Genomic DNA, 13,602 nt, shown 5'->3' with positions numbered 1-13,602 from the left:
TTTAATACATCACTATATTTAAATATAAATGTTAGCGCTCATAGATAGAATCCCACTCGGGTTATTCCCCAACTTGCTCTATTCCATGTTCATAAATAAACTCGGGGTATTCCACGAGTTGTCTATACGATGTATAAATCAAGGACGGCAATTTTAGTTTTAATTGTTATTTAGCGCTGACGTCACGAACGGGCCTTGGAGCTGTGCATCTGTTCCTGAGATGTAGCAATTCTCTTACATTCGAGTTTTGGCTATAACGGACACTCCATGCCCCGTATTAATCCGTTATATCGGGAATTACTGTATTCTTTTAAACATTGCGAGTTATTATGAATAGGTGAAAATTGAGACGTAACTTAAGCAGTTTCTAACCTCTTGATAGAATTTAGGATTAAATTTTTTCCATTTTCGTTTCAGACGACGACAGCGGTGAACGTTCAATATCCGTTTTACTGGCCGGTCAAGAGTCGGAATTGATGTTCGTCGATTATGCCACCGCCGACATGTCGGTAAGTGGGTTTTGGGGCACTTCTGACCACTTTCCTATCCGCAATCTCATTTCTACTACATCCTTACATTCAATAGATTTTCAGATCTATAAACCTCCATTTCTCAGATCATAAATTCAACTGGAATATTAGATTTTTTGATTTCTCCCGTCAAGAAAATTCAATATTAATAAACTAATGTGTTTTTTTATTTTCAGCCTGATAGCATAATATCAAAATACAATGATCCACATGCATATTGTGTGGTTTATTCAATCACAGATCGAGATAGTTTAGAATGTTCTGAAAGAATTTTACAAACCTTATGGACAATGGACGCAATAAGCACAAAAGCCGTTATTCTGGTTGCGAACAAAGCAGATTTAGTCAGGTCAAGGGTTATTCCGGAAGATGGTAAGTAAATTTTTTTCTAATTTTTAAACGATTATATCCACCGAATAAATTATCTGCAAACACCGACGAGAATTCTACCAGGAATTCCTGCTGAGGGGGCGGTCACTAAGACCCTTTCCTGTAATATCCGGGCAATATAATAGCTCGAATATCGATTTCATTTATTCTTGGCGAACCCAAGTTTCAATTTGCGTGCTTACACAATGAGATTATTTTTAAAATTGATTACAATAAGTTATTACAAAAATCTCTTTAAAAAGAAGAAACTATTCGCATTTATTATTTTTAATAAAATCTCTGAATTGTATGATATTTATAAAAAACGATACAGACTTTCCTTCGCAGTATTGGCTGTTTGAGAACGACCCAATACCGATCAACTTTCCATTTTGTACAAGAGGGGAACCAGAATCGCCCTAAAAGAACGTATTATATTGAAAAGTTTTGTTATCGATTTATTTTCTATTCTCCTCTACCTTACAAGCGTTAGTTTTCATGATAGGATCAAATGTACAGATTTCGCTGGGATCCATGTTGTAAATCCTCTTACAGAATTCAGTTGATCGTAGAGTAACGTTTGCTTGTAACAATTCAATACCAAGTGTGCCTCTTTTATTTTTCGATTTACCCCAGCCATACATTGAAGCTCTACTTTCAGCTACTGGTTCTTTGTTCACCAACCCAATCGATTTTACTGTATCAGAAAAGGTTAACGGTTTTTCTAAACAAACAATTGCTAGGTCGTTGCTGTAGGAACCAGGTTTAGTGTAGTTAGGATGTATTTTTATTTTTTTAACGTTAAATGAATTAATTAATTTTACTTCGTTTATATTATTAATACCTACAAATTACATTAACGATTAATAACACAAAATTATTAATTTCCAAACGTACCTGCGAACACAGAAATTTCATCAATTGAAACATTTCGAAAACAATGCGCCGCCGATAAAACAGTTCTTTTTCCATAAATTACCCCGCCACATTGTATTAAATCGCTTCGGGTATTCACGCTTAGTATCAATGTTTGAAATGGAACGCCATTAGGTGAAACACTAAAACCGTTATGTATTCTCGGTTTAATGGTATTGTTCGATCCCAAACTTGGCTTTAAACTAAATAATAAACACAACAAAAATGGCGTTATTACCCACAAAAGCATTTCTGAACCGTTTATACCCGCAAATGAAATCTATACGATTATAGTAGCGAATCAAACGTATAAATGGATTGGAATGAAACGAAAAAAAGGCAAAGTATAATTTACAAGTTACATTGTTCAGTGTGAATCAATTTCATTTAATGAATCACCAAGTACTATACAAAAAATAAAGAGGAAAGTTGTGTTTTAAAAAAATTAAGGTTTAAATTTATTCAGATTGGTCTTTATATTCAAGATAGTAATTACATAATGTGAAGCACATAATAATGAATTTTGTAGGTATTTACCATGAAATATAGATTCATCACACTATCAGTAATCTGCAAAATCCAACCTTTGTACCGCGACTAATGAAATCTATCATATTCCGATAAGTAACATATTAAATTTAACACTGCATCGCTATGATCTTAACCAGTGTCCTAAAGTGTGGGTCGCGACCTCCAGGAGGGTCGCCGTGCATTTCCAAACATAAAACAAAAAGACTTAGTTAAATCATATCTTTTTATTTTACTGTCGACTTATCAGATGAAACATAAAACAAAATTTTATCTTCGTAAAAATAGAAGAGGAAAATAAAGTAGAATATTTTAATCATTAATGTATACATTAAAATTTAATGTTAATGAGACCCATGCGCCTATTTTTCTAAAACTAGTCTTTCTAAGCTACGCTTAGTATTTGAGACACACATAAATATATCGTTTTCAAGACCAGTACGATTTTATTGGTATTTCAACATGTTGAACGGATTTTTCTAAAAACGGATTTAGTATCCATCTGTAATTGTCGTAATTATTTTTAAATTCTTCAGGAAAATAACCACAGAGCTGTTGTTTTAAATTGAGCAAAGCAGCAAACACTTGTTCAAAATTCGTAACACCACACTTGAATACATCTTCCATAATTTCCTAAATGCACCGGAATGAATCGAAGTGCTTTTTGCCAATTGAAGTCGACCATAAATCAATTCCTTCACTTTATCTGTGGGTGTAATTAAATTAACGTCGCGACCTTGCAAATTATTGTTCAAAATATTTAATTATTCGAATATGTCAGCTAAAGGAGATCAGAAAATTGATTTTCATATGGGATTCATATGGGCAGATTTTTCGAAAAATTAACCCTTAAGGGTATTTACAACATTAACGACGAAGTTTTTATAACACAATCCATTTCAGGTGGTAGAGTTTTTGACGCAAGAGCTTCTCGATGTAAAAAACAATGTCTTCATATGGCATTAGGCATTATTTCTTGTAATCTGACGATAAGACCAGATTGGTGGCTGGTCATGGCTTTTGTACTTTGTAAAACTGTACGTTTCAGAAAAGTAACGAATAAACATTATCCTATGGTAATGGTCTCCAATGGGGAACAAAATAAAATATCTTCTTTAATGCAATTATTTGTATCATGTCTTACAAACGTAACAAATTGGGCAGAGTTAGTTATATCTGTGGATTCGCATATTTGTAAATGAAGTACGTGCAGCTATTAAGATTTTCCACAACTTGTGTTTGAATACTGCCATATTACTAATTCTTCTTTGGATAGTACTTAGTATTTGACGGAAGTACTGTCTTTAATATTGCAGCCTGTTTTTCACCAAACATTATATGTGCTATTTCAACAGTTGCTGGCAAAATAAGGTTTTCAGCAATTGTGTGCGTATTACTGGTTTTGGCAACGCGATAAGCAACTTTATAACTTACTAATAACACTTTTTGATTAGTAGTGGTTGTCAATACAAAAGTGTCTTGCTGCTTGTGACGGAAGTTCAGTTGTCTTACAAAGAATTCTACGGGAGTCTCGTTTTTATCTGGATGTTTGCTATTTATAGAGGTTTGTTAGTCGAAGTAGGTTTGATGGCTTCATGCTTTTTTTTGGCAAAACTTCTCCACAAATAACACCTGATGAGGAGGAGGAATAGGATTTAAGTGATGAGGAAATAAATTGCTTAGATCTTGCCCGGTGAAATCAAATCAGATCCATGGACGATATAAATTGCAACCCATGTATTCAGATTAGATTAACTCATTATTAAAACTCAATGAATTTAATGTTGTTTTGCAACCATCAACTAGAAACAAAGCAATTTAACTGCAGTAGAACTAGAAAACAGCTGGGTTGTCAAAGAAAATAATGTAAGTAACAGCACTGAGCCGAGATTGGACAGATTAGAAGATGACCTTTAGATATACTTTCTAAATTTATAGATAACGATCATAGTCTTTTTCTCAACAAGCAAATGCAGAGATGATAGGCTAAGCAAGGCGTCCAAGCTCCCGCGCCATACATGATCATTGGTCTAACCTTCTTCTTCTTTTATTTTGCTCGTAACCTGTCTTTTTTCACGCATCAGTCATGGTGTTTCAATACAACTTTCCTAATATCTCTTTAATAGTCTCCCAAGATATCTTTCCAGCTGGCCTTTAGTCACTTGTTACCTTGATCAGCCTGGTCTCTTCCGCTGTTTGGATGTGTTTATTTTCTTCTTCATCCCCTAGCGAATCTCACAACATCTCTAAATCCACATGCTACCCTTACAGTCCTATTCTTGGCTCTATCTTTGTAAGATATTATTTATTTTTTGCCCATGCTTTTTCTGGAGTATTATCTTCTGCAATGTTGATTTTATCCTTTAATCTTGTTGCGTATAAGTTTTTCATACTTCCGTCTAGTGTTCTACATTGAATTTTTCACTATATTCAGGGTTGACCGTCCGTTTTATTAAGATTTCATACTTATTTTACAGAGTACTAAGGGATAGTCGCTTCCAATGTTTACAAAATTCAATGTTTTCACTTCCAATATCTCAAAAGGGGTGAAACGTCGGTTATTGATGCTGTAATATATCTGGGATCGATAGCCCTATGCTTTTTCAAAGGTATACATGTTCTAGTACATACTTTGGCAGACTCTCTCAGGTATAAATCAGATTTTTTGGTTACTTTTATCGACACTCTTCTAAAAAGTGATGTCACTTCGAAGCTTTTCATACGATACAGCAAATTGTGTGGAAGCTTTAACGTAAGAGATATTTTCCTACACAGGGCAAAAACTTTTCGCCAGGTGACTTCATTTAATCGCGCTATCAAAGCTTGTAGCTTAAAGATTTTCAGTTATTTTTTCCCAATATTATAACCAATTTGTGCTGTTCTATTTGACAATCAAAATTCATCTCCGTTTGATCTTCTCATACTTGCAGAACAGATTTTACACCGTTAAATTATAAACTCGTTAGATTCACTACTTTTTGATTTCATCTACTTAGGTGTAAATATATTGTGTTGTGGGGTTTTTGCTAGCTTATGTAAATGATACCCAGCTGTGGTTTAAAATAATTGAGTTGGGTTGGGTGATTTTTTCTTAATAACATAGAAAGTAGTATTATACATGTTATGTAAACAAGATAATTAAATAAAATTTAATTAAGTTTTGAATAACTTGATTTGTTTGCTTTGAATAATTGTTTAAATTTGCAATTGTCGTAAACATCTTCTTGGACTTTTTAATTTCGAATATTGTTCCGGTTCCATACTACAACTTCCAAGCGATTGAATTCGTAAGATTAGCATCCACGTTCTACGCATTTCTACCCCAACTCCCCTCCTTGCTGGGATCCCTGCAATGCCGACGATGCCCGGAATTCAAAACGGGTCCTCTGACGATCATTCAAAGGGGCTACTTCCTGGGGATGATTCGAACTGTCGGAGTTGCTCGGCTACTAAAAGTGGGGGAACCTTTTGGAACATTGCCAACAAAGGCATTGACCCCTTTATTAACAACCCTAGTCTGGATGGATTTTCTACCATCTCCATCCATTAAAATTAAAAATGCATTCTAAATATAGTAATAATAAGAATGAAAATGTTTTGATTTCAGAGGGAAAAGCAATGGCGACATCATTCGATTGTAAATACATTGAAACGTCAACAGGGATAAACCATAACGTGAATGAGCTCTTGGTGGGCATCCTTACCCAGATAAGACTAAAACTAGAGAATCCGGAGAAGACGAGAGATTTGTTCCGGAAGAGAAGCTGTTCGAAAAGGAACATAAATCGGAACAAATCGCCCGCATCGGCCACTGGGACACCATCTGGAAGTGCACAAAATTCACCGAAGAAATATAGAGGGTCGAGGACATCAGCTAGTCTCAAAGTCAAGAGTTTGCTGGGACGTGTTTGGGCAAGAGATAGTAAATCAAAGTCTTGCGAAAATTTACACGTTCTATGAATTTATTTTTTACGTTTTTTGCATTTTATTCCATGGTGATTATTTTATACATAAAAAAACCTAAGCTAGTCATTTGAAATTATAATTATCAGAAGAAAACTTCGATTATTCCGCGGAAAGCTTCGTAATTTAATCAAAGTTAAATCGCCGGAAATTCTTAAGGGGTCCATCTAGTAGCGACGTAGTTAACATGTACGCTTATAATCTTTCTCGAGAGATGGCCCCACATCCTCTTCCTATACATTTTCAAAACTTGAAACATTTTTTATCAAAGCTTTTCCGTCCTGAACACAACAAGCGAAGCTTTTCGTTTGATTTATTATGAATAATCGAGGTTTGCAATTCGTACAACATATTGTGATGAAAAGTTTTAAATTTATTACTATTATTTAATTTAATTTATTAAGATTAGTTTGTACTTAAGATTTTTACGGTTTAATTACGCATTTTTTGTATATGAAAAAAAAGTGTGATAGAATCCTTACTTACTAAAAAAAATATATACATATTATATGATTTTTGGTAATGTTGTTCGTTACCATGTTACATTTATAAAATAGATTTTAAGACGTGTGTTATTTTTTATATATTCTAACCGTTTAACAATTTTTATATAAATGAAAATATAAGGTTTTTAATAGTCGATATTCTTATTTTAACAGTTTTTGAATTTACTAATATTTTTCTTTCAAATAATCAAATTTTTGTATGCGCTGAAATTTTCAATTAAGAAATGGAAACGGTTGCTTTAAAGATATGAATATTTTAGGTGTATAAAAGCTTATAATTAAAATAAAAGAATAAAAAAGTGTTGTACCTTGGGACGCATATAATTTAGAACAGTCGTTTTCGTTTTATGTGGTTATAAAAGATAAGGAAACATTTTCTTTTGTCCTAAAATATACGAGTTCCAAGATATGAGATTTTCCCCTAAACTAGGTACATTTACAAAAAACAATATTTTACTAATTAGAATTAGTTTATAAACCCAAGTGGAATAATTAAAAATGTACTGATTTATAAATCTTAAGTTAATCGAGTGTTGTATTCATGGTATAATCGATTAGAAAGAAAAGTTAGCTTCAATAGACAGATCGGTTTCTAGTTTTACAAGGTCTAAAGAGATTTTCTTTTATGCAGATTTCTATTAATATTATTATACAGGTGTCTCTACATAACATTCACAAATTTCAAAATGCTAATTTTAACCCTGACGTATAATTTTGGTAACATTTACTAATCACACGTCTCCCAAATGGCAACTTTAAAAACAATGAAAATCAAATTTTTCTATTTTGTAGGCGGTGTATGTAAGTAAATTGCTGGTTTTAAAGCGTCTTTCTCAATAAGGTAACTATTGAAATGTAAGCCCTTTCGTGAATTCTGATCTTTCAATTTCTTTATTGTTTTTATAGGTATACAGGTATCAGGTCTAGTACACGAGTATTTGCAGTATCGTTCGTTGAGGTACGTAGTAAGCTACCATATCTGATTCACCACTTCTCTTGTCTGTAGATTATCGATGCTGCATTGATAATAACAATATTACGGATTTATATCTTCTTCTTCATGTTCCTCTCTCTCTCTCTCTCTCTAAACTATTGAGGTTGTTGTTCCTGATAAGGTCTGTCTATAAAATATCTCCTGAGAAGTTGATTGCCAACTATTTCTTCATGTCTTTGGTAGTCTGCTTCCGGACGAATTATTTGAAGCACAATTTTCGGCAGTCTGTTATCTGGCATTCTACGGACTTGGTTGTGCCAAAATTCCTAGCGCTGTCTTCTTCATCTCACACGCATCTCTGATATCGGAGTTCTTAACTGTGTCTCTGGACTTACCTAAGATTGTCTTCATTTCTGCAACTCTTAATATGCTCTTAGTTTTGTGTGTGCCTTCGCGTATTTCAATATATAGATCATCATTTCTTATGTACTTTGGGAAACTGTGAGTACAACCAAGTAGGTAAACTCCATTACTTGTTCGATGAGCTTATATATTGTTGGCTCCATTACTAAAACCATGCATTTAGTTTTTGAAGTAGAGATAGCAATGGTCATCGCTTAATAAACCCTGTGTAGATGTTTTGCCGGTTATGAGTATGCAGATTTTCTTTTGACCCATTTTATATCGTATCTGTTATCTGGCATTCTAAGGACTTGGTTGTGCCAAAATTCTTAGCGCTGTCTTCCTTAACCCCCCATATCCAGAACCTAGTCCTTACAATGTCGTCACATTGATCTCTGATATCGTAGTTCTTAATGGTGTCTCTGGTCTTTCCTGAGATTGTCTTTATTTCTGCAACTCTTAAGCAACTCTCTTTGTGCTCTTAGTTTTGTGTGTGCCTTCACGTATTTCAATACATAGATCATCATTTCTCATATACTTTCGGGAACCATGATTACTTGAGATATGTACAACCAAGTAGGAGCATTCCATAACTTGTTCAATGAAGTTATATCTTGTTGACTCCTTTATTAAAATTACGCATTTAGTTTTTGAAGTAGAGATAGCCATGTTCATAATTTACATCGCTTAATAGATCCTGTGTTAATGTTTTGCAGATCATCCTCTGAGTATGGCCTATTTTATATCATAGGTTTAAAATCATCACTTCTTTGATTATTTTTTCTATTATCATGTTACACAAAAATGGGCGCTTTATCAGGTGCCACATAATGTGTTCAATTAATTCTTCTCTGACCCCTAATATTTTATATTGCATTTATGATTTCAGCTGATACATCTCTTACTAAAGTTGTGTGTTTTTGGTTTCGTTGATGTTAAACTCTGCTAGATTACCTCCACGTTGGATTCCTATTCAGCTTTGGTGTTGATGAATTTAGTTTTCATTCTCATTTTCTATAGATGCTTTGTACGTTCGGATCTCATTGATTCTAGATTATATTTTCCAATGAATTTGGATGGCTTTTTGAATGCTCGGGGTCGTTCTGATAAGATTTTGTACAGACAAGGTTATAATCCGTTTCTATGTTGGTAGATGTAAGTGTCTAATATTTAAATTTATAGTGTCTTCTAAAGCCAACTAGAACTACATCTATGCATTAGCACTTATGGAAAAGTATTTTTAAACGTTCTTTATAAAGATATCAAATATTATAGATAATGTTGCAGCTGCATTTCTTGAACTTCTTATTATGCATGAACGCTCTCTTAGTGGAAACATATGTTCAATACAATCAAATCTCTCAGTGCTAGTATGGATAGAGCCATCGGCAGCCTTATTATTGTAAGATTTTTGTTTTGCCCTGAGCAATTATTACTAAATATGTTGAGGTAGTTAATGGACGGTTTTATGTATTTCTCTAATAAGTCATATAGCAAGGACCTCATGGTAAATATAGAAGTATGAGACTGCCTTCCTTTAAATTATGTATACAGAATTCATTGATTATTAACTGTGTATAAAACACATCTTGCACAAAAATATATAGTAGAAGCAGAGTTTTACATTCTTCATTAGCTTCTTTTAAAGCAGTGTAAAACTTTTTCCTCGTTTTTTGTGAACCATTAGCTCAGCAACTGAAAGGGCCCACCATTTGGCATCATCTATTTGAACTCCTAATCTTTAAATGTAATTCTTTACATTTCAAAGATGTATCAATTTGCTGTCACCTAAGTTTCAGAAGAAAGTGTGTAACAGTATGAAGATTAAAGAAAGCATTTTGACAGATTTTATCTTTCTTTGCTCCAATAGTTACAAAGGGACGATATGAAAATTCTCGCTCATCTCCTTTCCCATTTTTTACGGCTTTATGTGCTGGACTCGTTTTAATTTGAACCGGTTGATATAAGTCCTGCTTATCTTTAGTTTGAAAAAGGTAGAACTTATTCAAAACAGACATTCGTTATTCAGATATGATTTACTTGCAGGGTTGCCCGATAACTTTTCCTTCTACCTCCTGACCCCTGCAGTTTCTGTATACACGCTACAACGTCCTTTCAGAAATAAACGATTCATTTATTACCTTCTATCTTCGAACGAATCATGTTCATTGTTTATAGTAACTTCCTCATCACAATCCCTTTCAATTTGACTGATATCATCATTCACTTCGCAACACCATTTCAATAATTGTTCCTCATTTTGGGTTTATTAATTTACACATACATACATAACTTGCGGATTTACGGTGTAAATCAAACATCTTTTATTTTAGCTTTCGGAATACAAATAACCGGCGAATTCTCGAGTTTTTTTGTTATGAAGTAAACAATTGCTGTTGGTTCTTACTTACTAAGGTAGTGAAATCTGGGAATCCCCTTCCATTAATGCGGTATAAAAAAGGTAGGTGATTCCCCTCAGTAAACCAGGAATGCATCTTCTTTTCAGACAACAATTGAATACCTTGAAATACCTGAAAACATTTCTCAATTTTTGAGTTAGAACTTTTAAAACCTTGTTAAACTAAAATATCGATATAGTTATTTTTTTGTTACTATCTCTAATTTATTTTCGCAATTTGAAAATCTCAGTGATGATCTGAGGAATAAAAAATCAACACCAATCGAGTAGTTTTAGTAAAAACATATACTTTAGTACGTATATACATATTGTGTACTTTTTGTTTTACTTTATGTTTCGTTTGACTGATTGAGTAAAATGGTAAATTATAAAGAAAATGAATGTCGGAATGCAATAAGAAAGTTATGTATATCTGTAGATTTAAGTAGATCAATAAAAAAAACTATAGATTTAGTCTCTACAATTGGGTCCACAACAAAACATAAATGAGATTTATTCTATTTAATGTATATCAAATTGTGTAAATGTACAGGATTATTCTAATAATGTTAAGAAAGAACCAACGCTGAAAAAATTAATTAATTGATGATTAATATCAAAAAATGAGATAAAATAATTAAAAAAAAGGAGATATATTAAAGCGGTAGGCTTATTTGACCAATTTTATTTGTGCCTTGTAATAGGCTTGTAAAATAATTGAAATGTTTGTAATGGTTGGTAAAACAAGTATTCAAAAGCATAGATTTTTAACACGGTTTGAAGTGGATTCGTGATTGTTTTGCGAATGACTTACCATATCCATTTTTATCATAAGAAAAAAAAATATAACATAAATGTTATTATAATAATTATTAACACCGTTTAGACTTTGTGGTATATATTTATAAAAAAAATCGGTGTTTTAATCTATGCTATCTTCCATTTTTGATGTCGTCTACACGTATTGTTTCTTGCAAATTACGTGCCAACATTCGTTATTACAAAAAATATATAAAAATCATTTCGTTTTAATATAAAGTACTCGTCAGTGAACATTAAATAAATCAACGCTTTACATTAACACGAATGATCCCCATACAATTAATATGATTATATGATTGTAATAAAACGACTTTGTTTGAATGTACATAGAATTTCTGATTTTATATAACTTTTTAAAAATTTCTCATAGATGTTGTTCATTATTATAGTAAGTATACAAAGGAAATGTGCCCCTTATCGACAATTTAATGAATTTGTAATTGTTGAGCATTCATGATAAAAAATGTTTATAGAAAAATGTTTCCAGAAAAAAAATTAATATAAAAATAATGGTATAAAACATAAAAAAATAACAAGTGGTACATTTTCTTTATTTTCAATTAAAATGTTCGGACAACCGGGTAAAATACTTAGAGAAAAAAAATAGTTTGATGTTTCTATTGTTTTTTACAAATGATAACCGTGTTTCCGCATTGTATTGATCGTCTCCCCAATTTATTTTTATTTTTAATAACGACATAATGGAATTGGAAGCTGTAAAACATGAAATCTATCTTCCGTAGTTACTACATAAGATACCTAAAATACGATTACATAATATTATATTTGCCGACTTATACCAACATAATCGTTACCTATTCTAACGTTTTTCATTAGTAAATTACATACTAACTACTAAATAAATAAAATAAACCACTATTTGTGTTTATTTCGATATGTGAGCATGTTTTTCGCGTTCATAGATGCGACATCCACTCGTGCACAACTTGGAATTTTGAAGTTTGTAAATTTATAAGACCGGCAATGACGCCGTTTCGATTTGTAAGATTAACGTTTATATTATTATACTACGTGTATTACAACCAAGTTTATAATAATAAATTTTTGCTGTCAAGTATATTGCATGCATAGCTATCTTTTATTTAATATATTAACACCGTTTTTATTCACTCTTCAATTAGATGCTGTAGTCCAATTAAGTTTGTATTTACAATAGAAAATCTTAAACGAAGGTGCAAAAAATCACGAAACAAATAGACCAACTTTGTTCCACTACAATTTTAGTCAAAATAGCATGTTGTATGATCTCTGGTAAAGGTTGCAAAATGACCTCATCCTATGCCTCATCCCAAACATGTTATGCATGCACTTTAAAAAATGAAACGTTGGGGTTCTCCCATTTATATGATTGAAGTGTTGTTCGAGTGTTTTACTAATAATCTCGGTACATATTTGGTCTCAGGATCACAAATAAATCCAAAGTCCACAAAAATCTCGAATAAAAGACACCATTGAAAATGCACATTTTTTCAGTGTAAATAATAATATACATACCAATACAAGTGAACCTAAGTTATTTACAATTTTACCTAATTTTACCTAATTCGAAGGGTGAGGAGTGAAAATTAACTCACCCGATTGCATTGTTACAAGATATGGCTAAACCTGGAATTTATTTATCATAAAAATTTCACTATTGATGCTAGATATCGCAATATCCATTTCAGCCTATTGCCCATGTATCTATATTTTGTCAAAACTAAATTTGAAATCAATTTTTTCTTAGTTCAAAATTTAAAATATTTATACTATGAAAATGGTACCTTAATGATGATTGATTGTAAGAAAATGCTCGAAAGGAACAGATTACTTAAGAATGAAGTAACTCTACATTCCGGCATTTTTATTTGCCATAGATATACTTACAAAATTTTAAAATCCGAAAGCTACACAAAACCATAAATGCTAAAAATGTTGTACTAAGAGGCAGTCAAATTGACACCGGCGCCAAAATAAATACTTGCATTGATTAGTTGAGATTATTCACAGTGGAATTATAAGAAGTTGAAAATTATTTAAACATAAAGTCAAGTTATTTATTTTTGTTATCAAAATTATGTTTTTGCCAACCAGATAATATTGACAACATTTATGACGAATGCAATGCATTCTACAGCTTTAATAAATAAGTCTAGTATTGTACAACCCAAAAACATAATGGTAGGCATAATGGCAATGCCCAGAAATTTGCATCCCTCAAACCTGCGGAAGACA

At 32.3% G+C, this 13,602-nt stretch overlaps 2 protein-coding genes across 5 annotated transcripts in view; one reads left to right on the top strand and one right to left on the bottom strand.

The window, feature by feature from the left end:
• LOC111425372 (uncharacterized) overlaps positions 1 to 12,244 on the top strand; it is a 110,850-nt gene extending 98,606 nt beyond the window's left edge. For all 4 annotated transcript variants that reach the window (XM_023059379.2, XM_023059354.2, XM_023059363.2 and 1 more), the window contains 3 exons: positions 418 to 509; positions 707 to 902; positions 5,950 to 12,244. In XM_023059379.2, coding sequence (XP_022915147.2) covers positions 418 to 509; positions 707 to 902; positions 5,950 to 6,302 — 641 coding nt within the window. In that variant the 3' untranslated portion in view covers positions 6,303 to 12,244. The remainder of the gene's footprint in view (positions 1 to 417; positions 510 to 706; positions 903 to 5,949) is intronic.
• On the bottom strand, positions 953 to 2,197 carry LOC111425397 (prostatic glandular kallikrein-6-like). The gene is made up of 3 exons (XM_071197316.1): positions 1,797 to 2,197; positions 1,379 to 1,743; positions 953 to 1,318 (listed from the first exon to the last, which is right to left on the bottom strand). The coding sequence occupies exons 1-3, from the start codon at positions 2,062 to 2,064 to the stop codon at positions 1,169 to 1,171; spliced, it is 783 nt and encodes a 260-aa protein (XP_071053417.1). The 5' UTR covers positions 2,065 to 2,197; the 3' UTR covers positions 953 to 1,168.
• Positions 12,245 to 13,602: the final 1,358 nt, after the last annotated feature.

This window comes from Onthophagus taurus, chromosome 7 (genome assembly GCF_036711975.1).
Source record: "Onthophagus taurus isolate NC chromosome 7, IU_Otau_3.0, whole genome shotgun sequence".
NCBI classification, from domain to species: Eukaryota; Metazoa; Arthropoda; class Insecta; order Coleoptera; family Scarabaeidae; genus Onthophagus; species Onthophagus taurus.
This window is presented reverse-complemented; position numbering and strand designations above follow the sequence as displayed.